This window comes from Falco biarmicus, chromosome 4 (assembly GCF_023638135.1).
Source record: "Falco biarmicus isolate bFalBia1 chromosome 4, bFalBia1.pri, whole genome shotgun sequence".
In the NCBI taxonomy this organism is placed as follows: domain Eukaryota; kingdom Metazoa; phylum Chordata; class Aves; order Falconiformes; family Falconidae; genus Falco; species Falco biarmicus.
This window is the reverse complement of record NC_079291.1, coordinates 111,944,694-111,965,095: the sequence shown is the minus strand read 5'-3', so window position 1 is coordinate 111,965,095 and position 20,402 is coordinate 111,944,694. Positions and strand designations below refer to the sequence as shown.

General features: G+C 59.1%; 3 protein-coding genes across 9 annotated transcripts in view; 2 read left to right on the top strand and 1 right to left on the bottom strand.

The window, feature by feature from the left end:
• The first annotated feature begins 142 nt into the window (after positions 1-142).
• LOC130148472 (acylamino-acid-releasing enzyme-like) lies at positions 143-5,195 on the top strand. Of its 4 annotated transcripts, XM_056337104.1 has the most exons (22): positions 143-182; positions 298-406; positions 487-613; positions 714-795; positions 889-964; positions 1,087-1,232; positions 1,501-1,638; positions 1,723-1,814; positions 1,923-1,963; positions 2,031-2,152; positions 2,336-2,396; positions 2,514-2,608; positions 2,692-2,743; positions 2,814-2,902; positions 3,501-3,642; positions 3,772-3,849; positions 3,922-4,002; positions 4,082-4,170; positions 4,274-4,464; positions 4,543-4,645; positions 4,720-4,826; positions 4,906-5,195. In XM_056337104.1, exons 1-22 carry the CDS (start codon positions 153-155, stop codon positions 5,042-5,044), a joined length of 2,190 nt encoding a protein of 729 aa, XP_056193079.1. In that variant the 5' UTR covers positions 143-152; the 3' UTR covers positions 5,045-5,195. The 4 variants fall into 4 exon arrangements, 3 of the variants coding, with proteins under 3 accessions (XP_056193079.1, XP_056193077.1, XP_056193078.1); XM_056337102.1 differs by having other exon boundaries at positions 298-795; XR_008821564.1 differs by lacking the exon at positions 4,906-5,195 and having other exon boundaries at positions 298-795; positions 4,378-4,464; positions 4,720-4,751.
• Positions 5,196-9,806, bottom strand: MST1 (macrophage stimulating 1). The gene is given in 19 exon segments (XM_056337106.1): positions 5,196-5,428; positions 5,508-5,647; positions 6,073-6,179; positions 6,261-6,407; positions 6,478-6,555; positions 6,627-6,738; positions 6,821-6,856; positions 6,979-7,115; positions 7,233-7,335; positions 7,406-7,536; positions 7,642-7,804; positions 7,900-8,018; positions 8,120-8,240; positions 8,311-8,447; positions 8,695-8,809; positions 8,942-8,993; positions 8,995-9,055; positions 9,207-9,348; positions 9,648-9,806. Coding segments are annotated over 19 exon segments (2,115 nt in total). The 5' UTR covers positions 9,700-9,806; the 3' UTR covers positions 5,196-5,266.
• Positions 9,807-10,048: 242 nt separating this feature from the next.
• The window catches only part of DAG1 (dystroglycan 1), a 53,519-nt gene continuing 43,165 nt past the window's right edge, over positions 10,049-20,402 (top strand). The window contains exons 1-2 of one of the 4 annotated variants that reach the window (XM_056335002.1): positions 10,128-10,178; positions 18,612-18,675. The gene's annotated coding sequence lies outside the window, so the exon portion shown is untranslated. Of the gene's footprint in view, positions 10,179-10,623; positions 11,182-18,611; positions 18,676-20,402 lie in introns of those variants that run through there. The other 3 variants (XM_056335008.1, XM_056335003.1, XM_056335005.1) reach the window with 3 other exon arrangements.

Here is a 20,402-nt window from a genome sequence, read left to right as displayed (position 1 = left end):
GGCAGAGGGTGAGCTGTGCCCAGCTGCCCCGGGCACGGCAGGCGGCGCAGGGCAGCCGGAGGGCGGGCACCAGCCAGGCCCCTCGTGCCGGGCTGCTGGCGCATGCCCTGGCAGCCTGCCCGCGGCGGCCCAGCGTGGCAGAGCAAGGCCCCATGGCCTCAGGGATGGAGCGGGGCACAGAGGTGGGCAGGGGGGCCCGGGGGGGGGGCTGTGTGGGTGGGCACAGCCCTGTTTTGGGGGTGGGCAAGGGCAGAGGGGTGAGCTTGTCCCCCGCCAGCGTGCCTCTTCCCCACCCAGGTGGCCGGTGGCCCCGCCGCCTGCTACCGGGAGCTGAGCCAGTTCCCTGCCATCACCTCTGCCGCCCTTGGGGCCGCCGCAGGGGGACAGACCTTCCTGCTCTACACCGGTGAGTCACGGGCTCGGCTGCCCTGGTGCTCTTGGCCCCCGGGACTGGTGGGGGTGGGTGCTGACAGCCCCCCTCTGCAGAGTGCAGCCGCCCAGACCTGCCCCGCCGCCGGCTCCTGCGTTTCAGCCGCCACTACAGCCTGCGGCACGTGGGTGGCCGTGGCCTCGCCATCAGCCGGGCGGCACTCAGCGCCGAGATCCACAACCAGTATGGCACGGACGGGATGGGGCGGCATGGCCGGTGCCCACGGCAAGGCTGGTGCCCATGGCACGCTGCCCACTGCAGCCTCCCTCCCTCCTACCCTCAGGCTCCTCAGCCAGCACTCGCCGACGGGGCAGCACCGTGCCGTGCTCAGCCGCTGCCCGCAGCAGGGCCACGAGCTGCTGGAGGTAACACAGGCTGCCCCAGTCACAGCAGCCCCAGGGCACGGGGCGGTGGGTGCCACAGCTGTGGTGTGCCGGTGCTGACCCTCATCCCCCCAGGTGTGGGGCAGCAGCGGGCGCAGCCACAGTGTGGACCTCACAGCACTGGGGAAGCACGGGGAGGTCTACACAGAGGGTAGGACCCCTTTCTGCTGCCCGCAACACAGGCAAGGCCGGCGCACCAGCAGCCCCAGTGCTTGCCTGGTGCCCAGCTGTGCCAGTGCCAGGCTGGGTTTTGGCACCTTCTTGCTGTGCCAGGGCCCTTCGCCTGTCTGGCCTGGTCCCACTCGGAGACCAGGCTACTCTATGTGGCTGAGAAGAGCCGGCCCAAACGGTGCCCCCCCCGCCCGTGGGATGTGCCAGGAGCAGCCAGGCCAGAGGAGGAGGAGGAAGAGGATGAGGAGGTGGGTGCCATGTGCCCCATGTGCATGCTGTGCACCCCACAAGTGTGCCATGCACGTTGTTAGCATGGCCCATGCCCCATGAGCCGCCCACGCACTCCATGAGCATGCTGTGTGCCCCATGAGTATGCTGTGCATCTTGTGAGCGTGCCACACACGCTGTGAGCACCCCATGCACCCCATGAGCATGCCAGGTACCCTGTGACTGTGCCGTGCACAGAGCCCCATATCTGGGGCCATGGGCCATGGAGCTGATGGGGCTGTGCTGCAGAGTGAGCAGTTCGTGTACCATGAAGACTGGGGGGAGGCACTGAGCACCCGCAGCGTGCCCGTCCTCTGCGTCCTGGACCTGGAGGGCAGCAGCCTCTCGGTGCTGGAGGGCATCCCGGAGCACCTCTCCCCTGGCCAGGTCAGGATGGGTTGCAGGGAGAGCCCCAGGGTTGGGGGTTGGGGGGCAGCCTGGGGCTGTGGGTTGAGCCTGGCTGTTGCACAGGCCCTGTGGTCCCCAGATGACCGCGGCGTGGTGTTTGTGGGCTGGTGGCATGAGCCCTTCCGCCTGGGGCTGAGCGCCTGCTCCAACAGGAGGTGGGTCCCCCCAGCACCCAGCGCCATGCTGGGATGCCCATGCCATGCTGGCACAGCGAGGGTCACCATGGCCACGGGGCTTCAGCCTGACCTGTACCTCCTTCCCAGGTCAGGGATTTTCCATTTGGACCTGGCCAGCAGGCGCTGTGGTGAGCACCAGGGCTGTGAGGGGGTGCCCTGGGGGTCCCTGGCGTGCTGACCCCCTGCTGCCCACAGAGCTGCTGTCAGCCGAGCGCAGTGCCACCTGCTCTCCCCGGCTGAGCCCTGATGGCCAGCGCCTGCTCTACCTGGAGGGGGACCTGGGGGGACCCCACCGGCAGTGCCTGCGCCTGCGCATGGTGAGCAGGGCCCTGCGGCACCCGGCACGGCTGTGCCACCCTGTGCTGCCAGTGGGGTACCCAGCACAGGATGTCACAGCCTCTCACAGTGCCCAGCTGGGATGGGAGGTGGGCTCAGTCCCCATGGCCCCCTGCCTCAGTTTCCCTGGCAGGGGCCCATCCCTGATCGCCAGCTCTCCCCAGCTCACCTGGCAGACAAGGCAGACAGTCACGGTGCTTGACGTGGTGCAGGAGCCCACGGAAGGTGAGTGCAGCATGGTGGGCCAGGCTGGGCACTGCTGGGGGGCTGGGACCCCCCTGGGAACCCCCTTGTACCAGGTGCCCACAGCCCTGGCTTGCTAACATTCTGCCCCACTTGCAGCCTTTGCCGGGCTCTACACGGAGGTGCTGCCGCCACGGTGCTGGGCAGCCGACAGCCGGCGAGCTGTGCTGGGCACCCCGCAGCGGAGCCGCACAGTGAGCCCTGGGGACGGTGGGGACAGAGACACGGCCCCCGCGCCCTGCGCTGACACAGCTGCCCATGCTTTGCCCCCTCACAGGACCTGCTGCTTGTGGACACGGAGGCAGCCACTGTCACCAACCTGACAGCAGGTACGTGGCACCAGGCTGCCCGCAGTGCCCTGGAAGCCTCTGCAAGCACTGGCATGCTCTCTGTCCCCAGGGTCGTCCGAAGGGTGCTGGGAGCTGCTCACCCTCCAGTGGGACCTGCTGGTGGCCACCTGCTCGGCCCCACACCACCCTCCCAGCCTGGTGAGCAGAGCCCTGGCACCACACAACACAGCCTGATACGGCACGGCAATATGCAGCCAAGCACAGCATGGCACAGCATGGCAAGGTGCAGCCAAACACAGCATGGCATGGCACAGCACAGCATCAGCAGGCACAGCATGGCATGGTGAATCGTGGAGTGGCGTGGCATGACACAAGTGGGCAAAGCCAGGCCCAGCCTAGCCCGGTATTGCACAGCACAGTGTGACACAGCCAGATCCAGCATGGCATTGCACAGCACAGCCTTGGCATGGCATGGTAAAGCACAGCATGGTGAGCTACAGCCAGCCACAGCATGACATTGCATGGCACAGTGTGGCAAGGAAAAGCAGAGCTTGGCCCAGTGCTGGAGACAGGTACATCACGGCACAGCCAAGGACGGCACAGCGTGGCACAGAGCAGTATGACCAGGCACAGCATGGAACACCCATGCATGGCACAGGGCGGCACAGCATGGCACAGTATGAGACAGCACCATGGAGCACTGGGACCGTAGGCACACCAGGGCCGGTTACACCCCAGCACGGGCCAGCTGCCCTGAGGCAGGGGTGTCCCAGTGCCACCTGCTGCCTGTCCCCAGGTGGTCACTGTGCTGCCGCCTGCGGGCCAGGAGCTGCCCCTCTTCTGGGTGCCGGTGGAGGACACCCCAACAGTGCCTGGCATCACCTGGAAGACCCTGACAGTCCGGCCACCCTGCAGCGGGCAAAGCCCCGCTGCACACGGTGAGCGCCCGGGGGCCCCCGCTGCACCTGGGTGCTGCCTGGGTGCCGGGGACCCTCGGGAGCAGGGGGTGGGCAGGGTGCTGGGTGCGTGGGGTGGTGAGTGGTGAGGGGGACCCTTCCCTGGTGCAGACACCCAGGTTTTCGAGGCCCTGCTGCTGAGCCCACCGGACAGCATGGCACCACACCCCCTCGTGGTGTGTCCCCATGGTGAGTAAGGGGATGGCAGGGACACCCTGGCAGTGCTGGTGGCACCCCGGGTGACATTCCTGCCGGACCCAGGTGGCCCCTGTGCCGTCTTTGATGCCCGCTGGCGTCCGAGCATGGCTGCACTGTGTCGGCTGGGCTTTGCCGTGCTCCTTGGTGAGTGCCAGGGAGCCTGGGGATGTGTGTCCCCTGCGCCCCACTGGAGAGGTAGCACCCGTGGCCCCTGTCTCCCCAGTGAACTACCGTGGCTCCCTGGGCTTTGGCCAGGCCAGCATCAACTCCCTGCTCTCCCATGTGGGTGAGCAGGATGTGGCGGACACCCAGGTGAGGGGTGCTGGGTGGTGGGTGCCACAGGGGTGTTGATGGTGGGGCCTTCTGGGAAGGTGCTGATGGCAGGGTGCTGATGGGGGGTGACCCATGGGTGCAGCTGGCGGTGGAGCAGGCGCTGTGCAGCGAGCCCCTGGACCCACACCAGCTGGCCCTTCTGGCTGGCTCCCATGGAGCCTTCATCGCCCTCCACCTCCTCACCAGCCAACCCAAGCGCTACCAAGCCTGTGCCCTGCGCAGCCCCGTCTCCAACCTGCCTGCACTGCTGGGCACCTCCGACATCCCTGACTGGTGAGTGTCACCCCTCCCCCATCCCACCCTATGCCATGCCACGTCTTCACGGCACCCACCAGCACCTCCGTGCCACAGGCGCTACGCCTCCCTGGGGCTGCCCTACTCCTTCGAGCGGGTGCCCCACGCTGAGGACATGGCCACCATGCTGATGCGCTCGCCCATCGCCCACGCGGGCCGGGTAAGGCAGGGCCGGGATGGGTGGTGGGATACTGGGTGCAGGGTGCTGGGCACCCACCACTGGCTGTACTGCAGGTGCAAACACCAGTGCTGCTGTGTGTGGGTGCCCGGGATCGGCGTGTCAGCCCTATGCAGGCACTGGAGCTGTACCGAGTGCTGAGGGCCAGGGGGGTGCCGGTGCGGTGAGTGGGGTGCAGCAGGGTGGGAGCAGGGAGGCAGCCCTGGGGTGCCAGCTGAGCATTGTCCTGTCTCACCTCACAGGCTGCTGTGGTACCCAGAGGGCGGCCACGTGCTGGCCGGCGTAGAGACAGAGGCCGATATCTTTGGGAACTGCGCCCACTGGCTCCTCCGGCACCTGGGGCAGCCCTGGCAGGGCAAGACGGGACAGCACAGCCCCTAGCACCTGTGGCAGCCCTGCTGCTATGCCAGCCCCAGGGTGACTGCTGGCCCTGGGGACCTCACCAGGACCAGAGGAGGATGAAGCAAGCGTAGCTGGGGGCAGGACGGGACATGGTTTGGGGTTCAGTACTAAATAAATGTGTGAGACCCTGTGCAGTGCCGAGCCCTGCGGCTGTGCCTTTATTGCATGGTGGTGGCTGTGCCAGGCTGGGGCTGAGCCGGCTCAGACCATCTTCATCACCTTGTTGATCCAGTCAACGTAGAGGGAGACGCGGATGAAGAGGGCAGGCTGGTCGGTGCGGGCACAGACACGGGAGGGGGTAATGACCCCCTCTAGCACCCAGCAGTCAGCAGTGAGGCAAGCCAGTGGTCCCCCGTAATCTCCCTGCAGCACCCAGAGAGCGGCATCACCCCAGTGCCAGCAGTGCAGGCTTCCCGAGGCAGCAGTCCCCAGCCCGGCTCACCTCGCAGGCCCCCACGCCAGCGCGCAGCGGGGCAGTGCACAGCTCACTCTCCTTCAGGCGCCCGCGCAGTGCCATGTTGCACTCGCCATGGGCCAGTACCGGTAGCCGCGCCACGTTCAGCACGCTGCCATCCGCTGTGCCTGCAGGCAGCGAGCACACAGGGCAGCGGGCAGGGGATGCACGGGTAGGGGATGGCAGGGGAGGGGGATGCCATGACGGGGTGCCGTGGGTGAGGGGATGCCATGGGTGGGGGCATACAGCCTGCAGGGTGACACCTTTGCAGGAGGAGTGCCCTCGCAGTGGGTATGGTGGGCAGGGGATGTCATGGGCAGGGGATGTTGTGGGCAGGGGACTGCTGTTGCTGGGGAATGGTATGGATAGGAAGATGTCATGGGCAGGAAGATGCCACGGAAGGGAGATGCTGTGAGCAGGGGGATGTCAGGCACCTGGGGATCCTGCAGGCAGGGGTTGCCATGGACATGGGGATGCTGCAGGCAGGGGATGCGTTGGGCAGGGGATGCGTTGGGCAGGGGATGCTGTCTCAGGAGCTGCCCACAGCAGGTACCTCTGGTTTCCCCCCAGCCAGCAATCTCACAGACGGTGCCTGCAGGCACAACATAGCGCTCGGGCGGCAGGCAGATCAGGGCCACACGCCTGTTCAGAGTGGCTGGCCTGCGGCGAGAAGGGCAGCAGGACATGGTGTCAGCCCAGTGAGCAGTGGGGCATGGCAGGGGCTGGGGCATGGCCACTCACCTCTCCAGCTTCAGCATCACCAGCTGGGACTCAGAGGGGCCACAGATGATCTGTGCGATGGGGATGGTCTGCTGGTCAGGGTCCTCAGGGCCAGGGTCCTTGAAGAGTGTCCCCAGCTGCACCTTGTAGCCCACCAGGTCGGCATTGCTGCAGGTTGGGCATGTGAGCGCATGGGGAGCGGGAGTCCCAGCACCACGTGCCCTGGCCCTGGCCTTACCAGGAGGAGAAGCACTGGCGCGTGCTGATCACCCACTGCTCCTTCACTAGGGACCCCCCACAGAAGTGCATGCCGGCCCTGTGGGGATGGGGGGGTGAGGTCCTGGGCGATGCTGGCCACGTGACGGTGCAGACAGGGCACCCACTCACCGGTTGCGGATGCTGACAGTCCAGGGCGAGTTGCCAGGCTGGCCACCGACAACGCGCCCTTTCCACTGCAGTCTCTCATCCCGCTGGCCACACTGCTCGAATGACACCACATCTGTGGGCAGGGTGGGCATCAGCTGGGGCCATGCCACTGGCACCGGCACCACGGCCCCCACCCAGCACCCGCTGGCTCCCACCTGTGTTCTCCAGGATGGAGGGCACCATGCTGCCAGCTGTGGAGAGAAAGCAGAGGGTGGCACAGGACCAGGATCCAGCTACCCTGACAGTATCAAAACTACCCAAGGGGGTGGCAGGGGACCCCCCTAGCTCTGCAGGGGTGCAGGTAGGGGCTTACAGCAGGGCTTGATGGCACAGTAGTCAAAGGGGGTGCGGGGGTCCATGGTGTAGCACCAGGGGCCATGACTGTCGTTATCGGGGTTGCGGCAGTAGTTTTCCTCCAGATGTGCCTCAGGGTGGGTGACAGGCGAGATCCTGCCAGGAGGAAGTCACCACCCCATTGCTGTCACCATCCCCATCCCTGTTCTCATCCTCATCCCCATTCCCCTCCCTATTCCTGTACCCCCCCAGCACACTCCCTCGCACACTCACTGGGGCACATGGGGTGTCTGGGCAGCCCATGGCTGACAGGTGATGCCCTTGCGCGTCTTGCTGATGTGGCCGCGGTAGCTCTCGCCATGGCCATGGTAGCACTCTGGGGACAGGCAGGGAGAGCTGGCACCCCTAGCAGGCACCCCAGGGGCGGGTGCCCAGGGGCAGCTCACCTTGGGCACCCAGCTCATCAGGGCAGCGGCGGATGTGGAAGCAGAAGGCGATGCGGACAGTGGAGCGGGCAGTGAAGCACCATGGTGCCTCTGAGCCATCAGGGTTGCGGCAGTAGTTCTCCTGCAAGTCCCTGGTGGAGGGTCCACATGGGTGTCATCCCCCAACTCCAATCCCACACCCTTGGGTGCTGCCCACCGCCACCCTCCCTGGGCGCAGCGCCCCCCCTGCCCCTTACTTGCATGAGTACTTCTCAGGCACGAAGTGGTGCTGGTGGGGTGTCTGGGCATCCCAGCGCTGGCAGGGGATCCCCGAGACAGTGACGTTCATCCGGCCCCGATACCCTTCACCCTTGCCCCTGAAGCAGCCAGTGGTGACGTTGAGGGGTCGCGGGCGTTTCTCTGCTTGCGTGGCCGGAAAGGGGCAGAGTGGCAGGGTTAGGGTGGCACCCAGGAGCCCCAGTCCCAGCTGCGCGGTGACACTGGCAGGGACTTACTGCAGAGGCGGATGCGGCAGTACTCGCGCTCTCGCCCAGGGTTGGTGGTATAGCACCAGGGCCGCTCGGAGCTGTCGGGGTTGCGGCAGTAGTTGTCATCCAGTCCCTTGTCAGGGTACCTGAGCCGGAGACAGGGAGCAGCGGTTGAGGGTGCCACCACTGCTCCAGTGCCTGGCATGGCCAGGGTGGCTGCACACTGCCCAGGGCTAGGGGCTGGTACTTGTCAGGGTGGTAGGGGTGCTTGTGTGGGTGCTGCAGGTCCCAGCGCTGGCACTCTGTCCCTGTCTCGGTGCGGTCCACAGTGCCACGGTACTCCTCCCCATTGCAGGTCATGCAGACAGCTGCGGACAGCTGGAGGGCTCAGTGAGGGGAACACACACAGTATGGGACACCCCGAGATTTGGCACTCACCATCCTCACACTTCTTGATGCCACAGCTCTGGTGCCGGACATTAGGGTCAACGGTGTAACACCATGGACCCCGCTTGTCCTTGTCAGGGTTTCGGCAGTAATTCTCCTCCAGCCCATTGTGAGGGGATGGCAGGAACCTGCTGGCAGCAGGGTGGGTAGGAGGGCGGCTGGGAGCCCCTTGCCCCAGGGTGGGCACAGCCACAATGCTGTGCTACCCCTGGTTGGTGTCATTGACCCCATGCTGTCCCCATTGCTCCTGTGCAATCCCCATTGCCCTCATGCTGTACCTTTTGCCCCCACACTGTCCCTAGCCCATTCCCTGTTGCCCCATGCTGCCCAGGGCCACTGGCAGGTGCAGTGGGGCAGCTGGGGACACAGGGGCACCTGTGGTCATGAGGTGTTGTGGCTTGCCAGGGCTGGCAGCGCAGACCCTTCTCTGTCATGGCCCGTGTGCCGCGGTAGCTGGAGCCGTCAGCCACAATGCAGTCCCGCAGGTAGTCTGGGCAGAGCCAGGCACCACGTCAGAGCCCCAGAGCCAAGCCAGAGCACGTGGGCAGTGTGGGGAGCCCTGTGTGGGGTGGCCTGTGCTCAGTCTGTGGTGTCTCCATGTCCACCTGTGGCACCAGCCCACCTTTCTTCTGGTACAGATCGTAGTGGATGTTTTTCTGCAGCTGGATGTGGGGGCGAGTGCTGGGTCCAGGGAAGCAGGTGGCATTGCTGACTCTGCCGGTCATGGTGGAAAGCCCTGGGAGGCACAGTGGGAGGCTGGCATGGCACAGCGCAGGGCCAGTACCCGGGAGAACGCACGCGAGCACCCAGCATCCCAATGGGGTGACCCTGGCGTCGTGGCCGCCTGCACTCCCACCTGCCCCACAGCGGCACTACATCCCGCTCACCGGCAAGCCAGGCTGGCGGCACAGCGCTGGGCACACTGCTCTGCTGAGCCCCACTCCAGCAGCAACGGCGGTGAGTCCGCGGGCACTGCCAGCAGCTCGGTGGCCCGCAGGCGCTGGAAGTCATTGAGGGGCGAGCGGTGGCCTGGGGAGTGTGGCAGGATTCAGCGCGCCCATGAGGGCACAGCGTGGGCACCGGGCCCTGTGGCGCATGGGACCCCTGCCCCACGGAGCATGGTATCTGTCCTGTGGAGCCAGAGGCTCTCTGCCCTACAGAAGCGCCCTACAGCCTGCCCCCCCTCCCTGCCGCGGCTCAGGGCAGAGGCCTGCAGGCTCCCGGGCCGGCCCCTAGGCCCGTCTAGGCCCCGCTCTGTCCCACGCCCTCCAGCCCCACGGCGGCCCCACGGCGGCCCCACGGCGGCCCGGCCCGGCCCGGGGCCCTACCTGAGCCGAGGGCCGCGGCCAGGGCAAGCAGGACCCCCAGCACGGGCTGCATGGCGGCGGCCCCGCGTCCCCGGGCTGCCACAGCGCCAGGCCGGCCCCAAACAAATATTTGCGGCGGGCCCGGGGCCAGGCGGAGCCGGGGTCACCGAGCGCGGGGGCCGCGCGTGGGGCGCGGGGCGGGGCCGAGCGCGGGGCGGGGCCCGGCGGGGGTGGGGCCTGGCGGCCAGTGAGGGGCGGAGCTTGGAGGGAGGCCAAAGGGGAGCGGCCGGGGCGGGGCCGCGGGGCGCGGGGGGAGGCGGGGCCGCGCGCAGCCAGGTGGGGCGGGGCGGAGGGGGGGCGGGGCTGAGCGCGGGTGCCGGGCGCCGATTGGCCGCGGCCCGCTCGTGCCGCCGGTTGCTAGGCGCCGCGCGCCCCTCCCCCAGGTACGTGCCCGCGCGGGGTCGCGCTCGCGCCGCGCCGCCCGCTCGGTGCGTCGGGGCCGCTGGCGGCGAGAGCCGGCGGGGAGCGGCCTCCGGGCCCGGCCGTCGCACGGTGAGGGGACGCGGGGACGCGCGGGGGTAACGGCCTGGCCTCCGCCCGGTGGCGGCGACAGCGCGGGGCTGCGGCGGCACCTGCCGGGCCGCCCTGCCCTTGGCCTGCCGGGCGGGCCGGCAGCGGGAGCGGGACCGGGAACGGCGGCGCGGCCTGGGCGGCGGCGCGGCGGGGCCGGGCCTCTCTGTGCGCGGGCAGCGGGTCGGTCCGGCCCGCTGCCGCCTCAGCCCCGGCGCGCCCTCCGCGGCCTGCCGGGGCCGGCCGGGCGCGGGCGGCGGCCCGTGCTGGCGGCGGGGGCCGGCCGCGCTTACCTCCTCCTCGGCGGTTTCCCGCCGCCCGGCCCCCGCCGGGGCCGCTCTTTGGGCGCCGCCGGGCCTCCCCCCGGCCTTGGTGGGCGCCGCGCCCGGGGGTGCCCGGCAGGGCCGGCCCTGCTAGCGAGCGGGCGGCGGAGCGGGCCGGGCCCCGGGCACTGAGCGGCTGGGCCGGGTCGAGCTGTACCGGGCGAGGCGCGGGGCTCCGCCGCAGCCGCCGGCGGGGACGCTGGGAGCGGCCCAGGTGCTGGAGGTGGCGGCCACCGGTGCCTGGCCGTGGTGGGGTCGCGGCGGTGTGTGCCGGAGCCCCTGTGCGCTTCGCCCCCCCGGCCCAGCGGCTCTCCCCGGGCCCCGGGGGGCGGCCGGAGCCGGGTGCGCTCCTCTGCGGGCGGGGCGACCGGGCAGCCCCCGGCTCTCGGCCCCACCTGCGGCCGGACTGGCCGCTCGGGGGCTGGGGGCGCCCACCTGGGGCCAGGCCCCGCCCGCACACATGCACTTAAACTTTTCTCGTTACTCGGCCATGCGGGCGGCTCCGCGCAAGCGAGTAGCTCTGCCGCACAAACGGGCGTAAATGCGGAACAGTCCCTGTGGCCTCCCTGGCTCCTCAGAACCAACAGGCTGGCGAAGCTGCTCACAGGAGTCTCCAGTGCCTGTCAAGTCATCGGGCCTGAATATAGCGAGTTTTGCCCCAGGTTTGAAGTTTGGAAACTTCCCGTGTGTACCTTTAGAGTTTCTACAGGTCTCTGCTGCTCGGGGCAAGAAGGTGCAGGCAGGGGGATGTGGGAGTTGCGCAGTAGGGCTTGCAGTCACTCCCTGACGTGCTGTGTGTCTCTTGGTCCTGGATATTTGGGCTTCTAGGCCTGGGAAGATGGCACTGATGTTGTTCACCTGCCTAAAATGGGATTAAACCCCTCTTTTTATACAAAAAGGCGAAGCATTCACCTGTCTTCTCTAAGCCCCTCCAGGCAAAGGCTTCTTTCCACTGCCCATCGCTGTTTACATGAGGGACTGCTAGTGTCTCTTGCCTTGGCAGTACCGTTCATCACAAAATCTGTTATTTAACTTTCTATATGGAACGCTGTCTCTTCCAGTCCTTAGCTACAGATTCCTTTTCCCACTTTTAAGAGTTTCTAATTCATAGGTTTCTTCACGCAGTCTCTGCTGCTATACTGAGCATCCTAAACCACTTATTCATTCTTCCCAATGCTTGTCATTGCGCTCTTCTATCCTAAATATAGGGTAGTATGCCAACGGAAGAAGCTTGAGAGCAAGCTGAAGTGCTGGGAACACCACTGTTTACTCAGAGGAGTAATCAGCAAAGCTTGGCTGATTCCAGGTCGCGCCGTCTTCTTGCTGCAGGAGTTTGCCCTCACTTCTTTGGGAGCTGGCACAAATCCTTGAATAACTAGAAGATGTTGTTGACAGCACGTGCTAGTTTAGAAATACCCCTTTCTTTAAGCATTGTGTAAACAGAATGGTAAATTCTGTGTAATTGTTGATACTGAGCCTGGAGAATTGGCAAAAGCTGTGGGGCTGATATCTGTAAAGGTGTTCTGTGCCTCACTGTGTACCAGTAGGTTTCGTATGGGGTTTGTTAACCCTGAGCACTTGTCTGCTTTTAGAAATGCCTTGTACTTGCTGTGAGCTCCAGTGCTGCTTACCCACTTCTCTCCCCTCTCGTCTCTCGCTGCCCGGTGTGCTGGGCTTGGCTGCTACGAGAAATGAAGAAGGACACATGACAGGAGCGTGAGACATTTTGCCAGCTTCAACTGCAAAGTGTGTGGTTATAATTGGTTCAAAGCTCTGACCGTAACTTGTCTTCCATGGACAGCTGTTTTGAAGGAATTTTCACATGTCTCTTGTTGGCAGAGCTATACTCTGGCAATGAGGGGGTAATGTCAGAGGGAGCGTTGCTGCGTGCTGACTTGTGCAAGTGTGCCAGCTGACAAGACTTGAGAGGTGCTTTGATGTTCTGCACTAAAGACCAGTCGTGGACCGCTCGGGTCTGATGGAGGAGAGGACTGTGTGGCTGCAGCAGCCAGGCCTTGTGGGAATTTCCATGCTCCTGTGTCTGCAGCGCAGGTGTGAGGTGCAGTGTGTTGTCACTGGCAGAGAAGGTGTGATGGTTCTGCCCTGGCAGGAGCGGAGTTGCTCAACAATGGGAATGGTGTCTCCTTGCCTTTCTCGTATCCCTTGGACAGATAATGAGAGTTGTCCTGGAAGAGATACCAACGTGCTGTGCCAGCCTGGGGAGGAACTTCAGCTGATGGGAGTAAAACAGTCTGTCTCGTTTCAGCAATGACAGCTATCTGAAAAGTTTTGTTGTGGGGGTGATTTTGGATGGTTTGTGCCTTTACTCCTGTTAGCTGAGGAATAGTACGGAGGATTTAATTCTAGTAATGATTAATTTAAATGAGGAAAATGCAAACTCTGAATTCTCCTTGGGCAAACAGGGGTCATGTAAATAAATGCCTCTGGCATTCTTTGTGGTGCTTGTAGACTGTCTACCAATTACTTCTGGTCTCTTGCTGAATCAGTGGGAGGCTGTTGCTCCTTGAGCTCCAAGTACTTTGGTGGTGATTTGGGTGAAATACAAATAAACATAGTTGGATTGACCTAGCATATCTGAGCTCTTGGTATGCTGAAAATGTTTGTTCTTAGAATGTTTGTGTAGTCTGGAGAGCTCTGTACCTTAAACCCAATTCACAGAGGACTGTGACCATGTTTAAGCTGTGAAAAATAAAAGATCAACCTGAAGAACCTATGCTTTTAGGGTTTGTTCTGTGAGACTGAGCAAATTGCTAAGGTGCTGCTGCATGGAAAGTTAACATATTAACCTGCGTGAATGCACTAGGTAGGTGCACTTCCTAGCCCTAGTGCCTTTTTCTATCTGTTATCTCCCTGCACTTATCCGTTGGCTTAAACTGTCTCTGGTTCAGCTTTTCTGGGATAAAATTGTAGTTTTCCAGCGGGAAAGATGGTTGTTTGTATTTGATGTTACCACTTTCTTTGTCATTGTTTTTTTCCATGAGCATCCAAGCTGATCTGCTGGCGCAATGCTGTCCAAAGGAGATGGTCCCAGTCCCCTGGCCAGGCAGGCCCACTCCCTCCCTCTTGCAGGTGCTTGGTGGGCCCATGAGCTGTTCGCCTGGGGACCAGCAAAAAGCTCCCTGGCTCTTGCTTGTGGTTTGTGAGCTGTTCTGGGTGTCTGATGAGGAAGAGACAGAGGAAGGTGAGTGGCATGGCTTTGTTCAGGGTGTGGGGAAGCAATGGGGGGCTTCCCTCTTCTGTCAGTGGTGACCTGCTCAGATGGACAGATGTGTCTTGAAACCATGGCCTGAATTAAAGCTGGAGCTTCTTGCCTGATGGTAGCTTCTGCCTGAGATAATAGCTGGGGTGCAAGTGATGTAAGGCACCCTTAGGCATGCACCCTGTTTACGAATGCCATGTCCTGCTCAAGGTCACCTCAGCCCAGCAGGGCTGGTTTCTGGGAGCCAGGTTTGATGCAACGCTAGGGAATTACCCAGAATCTTTGCTCAATACAGCAGTGCAGCCTTGCAGCTCTCCCACAGCTGGGGTTCCATCTCTGGGCAGTGTGCTGGGACCTGAGAGCCGGAGGGGGCTGCTGGGCTGCCAGGTGCTCCCATGGCTCCTTACTGTGGCTTTTATGTCTGACTGTGGGGAGCTCACAGCAGCCTCCCAAAACCTTAACACAAATGGTGTTCTGCCATGTGGCCCCCTGAGCTGCGTCACTGCTGGGCCACATCGGTCCCAGTGCCACCACGGTTGTCCCAGGGTGAGGTGCAGAGGGTGAAGTTGTGTGGGATGACAGCTGGTATAAGGCTTGCTGCTTCCAGAGAGGAGAGGTCCGACCTCTGGACACCCAGTTGTGGTGTTTGCAGTTGTCTTGCTGAATTGATTTTATTATTATTATTATTTCTGGGTTAACTTTCTGCAATTTAGTAACCTGGATTGTCCATGGAAGGAGCTTGTCAACACCCTGGCAGTGCAGGTGGATAGGAAGCAAAGCCAAAACTGGAGGAGGAGGAAGACGTGGGCATGGTCCCTGTGCTGGAGCGTGAGGGTTAGCTCAGGACGAGTGGTTGCCTCAGCCAGCCTCATGGTTTCATGCTCTTAAAAGGGCCCTTCTCTTTCCCTGCTTTCAGCTGTGCCCTCTTGCCTCCTCCCACATGCCAGCTGTGGTGCTGAGCTGATGCATTGATCAACTGATCTTGCTAACTTGGCATAAAACTGTTATTTTTTTCAGCTAGACCCTTTCTTCACTGGCTTAGCAAAGTGGTCAGGAAGGGAGTTGGACCATCCTTGGAGGCAGGGAGCCATTGTATCAGCAGACCTCTCCCTTAGGATGGTGCTCTTAGCTGTAATGGATATTTCCATTACAGGGTTGAGTTGTCTGCCCAGTTTCACTGTCCTGCAGGTATCCTCTAGGCCAAGAGAGTAATTCTTGGTGGGATTCAAAGTACATTATCTCTGGCAGACCTTCATGCGCAGAGTGGGACTTGGAAACAGCTGTAGAACTTGTCCCAGCCCTGCTGGTGGACAGTGCGCAGCTTGTTTTGGGTTTTTTTCTTTAGAAAAACAGGCTGCTAGCCTCATCTGACCTGTAAAGGTATATTTGAATGAAGGTTTCTGCTGACCGGTTCTCCTTTCTTCCCCTTTTCTTGTGTCGTGGTCTCACCACAGTGCTCAGCTGTGGCATTTGCCATCATTACAACCCTGAATAAGGATACAGTGTGTATTTTCTACCGTGCTTCCTGAGAGGGGCTCAATTCATGGAGAGTTACATGGGCAGCTTCAAAAATATTTTGGTTACTGGCTCCTCGGAGCTTTCCAACAAATTGGCTTAGATGCCTCTTGCTGCAGTACTTGATGTTACAAATACTCCTTGGCAAGGACCTGATGAGCAGCATTCCTCCTGTCCCTCCTCAGGGGCTGAAAAAGTGATTATGGAAGAGGTTTCAGTTTACTCTAGCATAGTTACAGGTCACGCGGGTGCTGAATGCATATAGGTAATGAATTCACACTGGGTCTTTTTTTGAACTAGATTGTACATTTAGACTTCAGAAAGCTTAATCTTCTGTGAAGTGTGTTCCTTAAGGGTGGGGATTAGCATTCAGTAATTTTGATGAGAGTTTCCTGTAGCAGATACTGATCATTTTATATCAGTCCCAAGGGCTAAGGATTGGTTTTGGATGAGCTTGAGTGTTGAATTACGACAGGTGATGGGAAAGCCTTGTGCCACTGTCACAGCTTCAGATCGTGACGTGGGGGCTGCCTATGCTGTTGGTCCCTTGCTGCTGCTTGTGGCACTGCTTGCTTCTTGTCGCATAGGCTTCTTCCCTCTTTCTTGTGCAAGATCAGCCCCCAAATGGACTCTTCCAGGCTCTTTGGGAAGGGCATCTCTTCCCATGAGGCCTTGAAAGGAGTTCTTTGTTGTGTGGGTTTTTGGGGACTTTTTGATTACAGGGGAGAGGGACTAGGAGTGGTTGATTAAAAATGATCCCTGTCTCTAGTGCTCGGTTATTCAGCAGTCCAGGATGCTGCTCATATACTTTAATCAGAGTGGAAATAGTTGCCGAGTCTTTCCAGTACAGCTTCTGTGCCTCTTCCGTGAACTCATTCTCTAAAGCAGCCCTTCGGTATTGGTTTGTAGCTGAGAGTTTCCTCTGCAGCAAGGGAAAGTTTCATCAGGCCTTCTCTAAATATTGCTGAAATAATGCGTAGAAGCATAAGGTGAGATCTTTTGTTATCTTTGTGTTGTGAGTCTTGGGATTGCTACAGGAAGGTCTTACATAGATGTGAGCTTCTAGGTGGCTAGTGAGAGGCATTTTGAGCCAGGAGGCAGAAAAAGGTAAGTGTCCTGATACCGAGTGCTTTGGGGCTCTTTTTCCTCTAAGGAAGAGACCTTCCCTCTAGATCTGCTTTCTCTGAGAGTTTCCCAAAGTAGGGAGTTCTTCTAATAAAATGGTCTTGCAGTCATCTACAAATACAGAGTTTGATGCCAGTAGAAAATCTGGCGTGGTGATTTTGATGTTGGGATAGCAATGATATGAATATTTGAGGCTGCAATGATTCCCTGTTCATGTCTCTTAGACTTTCTAATTAGGTCTTGACATCTGTGGAGTGTAAGCTCTGTGCTGTAGGAGCTGATTCCTGCATGGCAGACCATGCATGGTGTTTTCCCAGCCCAAAGGAAATGTTTCTAGTGGAATTTTTATGATAGTGCCTGGGGCCTGCATTAGAGAATAAAAGGTGGTTATTCTAAAACCTTCTCTGAATTAAACTTTGCAGGATCCTTTTGGGATGATACACAGAATCAGTGTAGCCGTATCTCTCTTTCTCCAAAAATTAGGCTTCTACCCCTACAGACACAGGGTTAAGACTGGCTGGAGGCGAGGGTGAGACTATGCCAGTTCAAAGGGAGAATCTTCCTCTAGTATTTTTCCTTAAATTCAAAACCCCCTTGCCTGTCTGCTCCCTAAAGTCCTCTGCATCTTCCCTTTTTCCTGCAGGCTGTACAGTAGCACATGCTTTAAGACGTGTTGGAAAGTGTAACTTCAGTAGTACTGGCAAGTACTGAACTTAATAGGAGCAAACAACTTGTATCATTGATGTCATTAGCTCTTGCTTTGAGTTCATTTAAAGCTTCTGCCATGTGGTATTTGTGTGCAGAATAGTTGTCATACGGAGTGCGTAAGTGGTTTTGCAAGCTTTGGAGTGCGGTCACAATGTGGATCTGTCCATCCTGTGTGGAGTAAAGCATCAGGAATAAGGCAGTAAACCTTATTTTAATTAGTGTCCAGGTCAGATCAGGTGTTTTTCAGGCTGGGTACTAATGTTTTTGTTGTGGCAATAATATGGAAGTGACTTGGACCAATGATCCCTTGTAATCAAAAGTCTGTCCCATGGTGCTGTATGTTTTTATATGGTATCAGTTCCCCAGAGTGAGTTATTTGGCCAAAATATGAAACTGTCCTCTGCATGGGGAATTTTGTGCTTCCAGTGGTGTTTGTGAAGCTGGTGCTTTATGTGTATCTGGGTGCCAGCAGCCTTGTGCTGGTTGCTCTTTCAGGAAACAGTTTATCACATCGTGGAATACAATTTTCTTTGAGTATCAGTGTGGTGGGCCTTTGGAGGGGTAAGTAGTTTGATCTGCTGAGAGTAACAGTTGCTGAGAATAAATACAGATCTCCTTCAGAAACATGTAGAGGAAGCTAAGGTAACCTGTTGTAATAGTACTGAGTGCAAAACCCCATGAACCCCTGGTAGTAAACTGTTTGTAAGAAAAGTGTAAGAATACAGCTTTATAGCATCATGAAAACCTTGTAATCGAAGCTAAGATGAGAGGGCTTCATTTGCTACTGGCAAGGATGTAAAATTGTATATTGTGGACTTAAAGCATTGAGAAGGCAGTGCTGTTCCCCTGTGTGGTAATGGTGATAAGCCGGGATAAAAGTTGTGTGTGATTCTGTCTGCTGAACGTGGCAGAGTGAAGTACTCTGTGATTACCATGGCTAATTTAGGCGTGAGAAGGTTTGCTTAAAAGCCTCGTTCAGAGGCGAATGAGCTTCTGGAGTCTAGCAGCAGTGCTCCAGACCTGTGATGTGGTTCAGTCACCACCCTCCCCTCAAACCATTGTCCCAGCGCTGGTACCAGACCCTCCTCTTCCTTCTCCCTGCCACTGGGTCTGAGCTGATATGCCAAAGCCTGCCATGCTCCTGAAATGTCCTAGTTGTTGGGTCAAGTGGAAATGGTGCAAGTGCTGCTTGCCTCCGCCTCCTGCTTTCCCCCTGCCCCAGCAGCGGCTGCAGCAGTTTGGAGCCAGGACCTGCTGGGACAGGTAGAGCTGTGCATCGCTTGCTGGCGCTTCGGTGACTTTTGATCTGCAAACTGGATGTGGCTCTGTGAGCTCAGCCTGGTCTGGCAGGCGACTGTGCCTGGCCTGTGGCTGTCCCAGGGGAGAGGGGTTGTGGTAGTGTCCTGCCGTCACAGGAAGAAGCTGTTTCCTGCAGACCTCCGTGTGCATCCTGGTGCTGTGCACTTTGCTCTGGTGTGACCCAGCTCAGCAGCCTCCAGCCTTTTTCTTTTCTCTGAATTGCAGACTCCTAAAGCTTCCCCTGGTGGTGCATAACTTGGTATAGCGAACTTAATCCTGCTGACTTCAGGTAAGCCTTTTTGCACCTTTTATGGATTTCTTAGAGTCTGTTCACGTGCTGGTTGAAAAGCATTGCCTTGATAGGATGCTTCGGGAGATCATTTGAGGCAACTTCTCCCCTGCTCCGTAAAGAAAAGCAGAGAACAGAGGAGTCAGTGAGATTTAGGGTTTGATTTTTCATGAAGTTAAGATGAAAATGAGGTAGTGCAAATAGGGGCTTTTTCTGCCCTCTGCCCTTGGGGCCTTGGCTGTGCATACCTGTGTTCTGTGATGGGCTGGTCAGCTCAGATCCTGCTGGAAAAGCAGTCTACCACCAGCATGAGGGAGATCCCAGAGAGCAAGGCTGGGTGCAGAGTTCTTCTCTGTGAGTGTCTTTTGGACTAGTATAGTATGCTGCTTGGGTCACTCCAGCTGAGAGCCTGAGAAAGAGTGCTTCACACGCTGAAGTCCTATTTTCTGGTCATATATGGGAATTCAGGCTAGCTAAGCTGACTCCCTATGCAAGTGTTTAGGGGTGGAATTCTTCTTTAAGCAGTGACTTAGATGATGTTTCTTAGCAAATTCTGCACAGCTGACTCTAAGCCCTGTTTGGGACCAGCAGTCGTAAGCTGTGCCAACTGGAAAAGGTCAGCCGAAGCTAGGAGCTGCCTGGGCACACATAGGTGTCTAGTTTGGAGGGAGGAAGAGTCACCCTCAGTGTCAGCAGAAGCAGAAGGCTTGGCTCTGCAGCCTGAACTGGTCCAGGAGCAGACACCTTTAACTTCCCAGTGTGGCAGTGTCGGCTCTGGTTCAGGGCAGACCCAGGCATGTACAGAAACTTGTAAGCTTGAGGGTCTGCATCTCAAAAGAGCAGAAAAGCTGTCTGCTCCCCGCTGGGAGCGGAGGAAGAGTCTTGATGGGAAACTTGGTGATGCAAATGTACTCTAAGGAGACAGGCTTGAGGATCAGCTGGAGTAACTGAAGTGGCCAGTGTTCTCCTGCTTGGGCTTTGTGGTAGCAGCCAGCTGAGCTGATTTGCAAAGCACTTTCAAAGGCAAACTGTCGTCCTGTTTACCTCACCTCTCCTCAATGGAGAGGAATTACCTGTGTCAGCAGAGCTGGGAAGTTATTTTTTCTATTTGAGGCTTGGTTGGGAGGAGTATACATTTGAACTCTTCTGGGTGTAACTAGTTAAAGATCCTTCTGGAGCAGAAACAAGGCAAAACATTGCAGCTCCCCATCTGGGTGATGATCCTGAACGGAAGCACAGCCCTTTGGGGAAAATGGTGCTACATCAATAGCTGATGCTGCCGAGCAGACTGCATAATGCTCCAGGTTTTTATCTTAGGCTGGTCTCCTGGACTCAAACAAGTTGGCGATGCGGAGGCTGTTCGTGCAGGAAAGAGGTCTTGCAGCAGCATCTCGTTCCATTTGCTGTTGGCAGACTTTAGAGCAGTGTCTTGCATAGAAAAGTCACATGAGAAAAGCATTTAATGTATTTTTAGATGTCTTTTAAAGTGGCTTAGTGGCTGAAAAGAAACCTGCGTCAGGTCACTCGCCTGCTTGCTGCAGTTTGCCCAGAAGTGCTCGAGCTGACTATTAATGTGGAATAGATCCAGTCAGAGACTTCTGCTGTAAGGGAATTGTGCTGCCTGCTACCAGGATGCAGCTGGCTGTGGGAGATGGCCCTTGCTGTCAGTATGTGCTGCTTAGATGCTGGTTAGGACAATAGTGGGAAATGAATGTCCAGCTGAAACC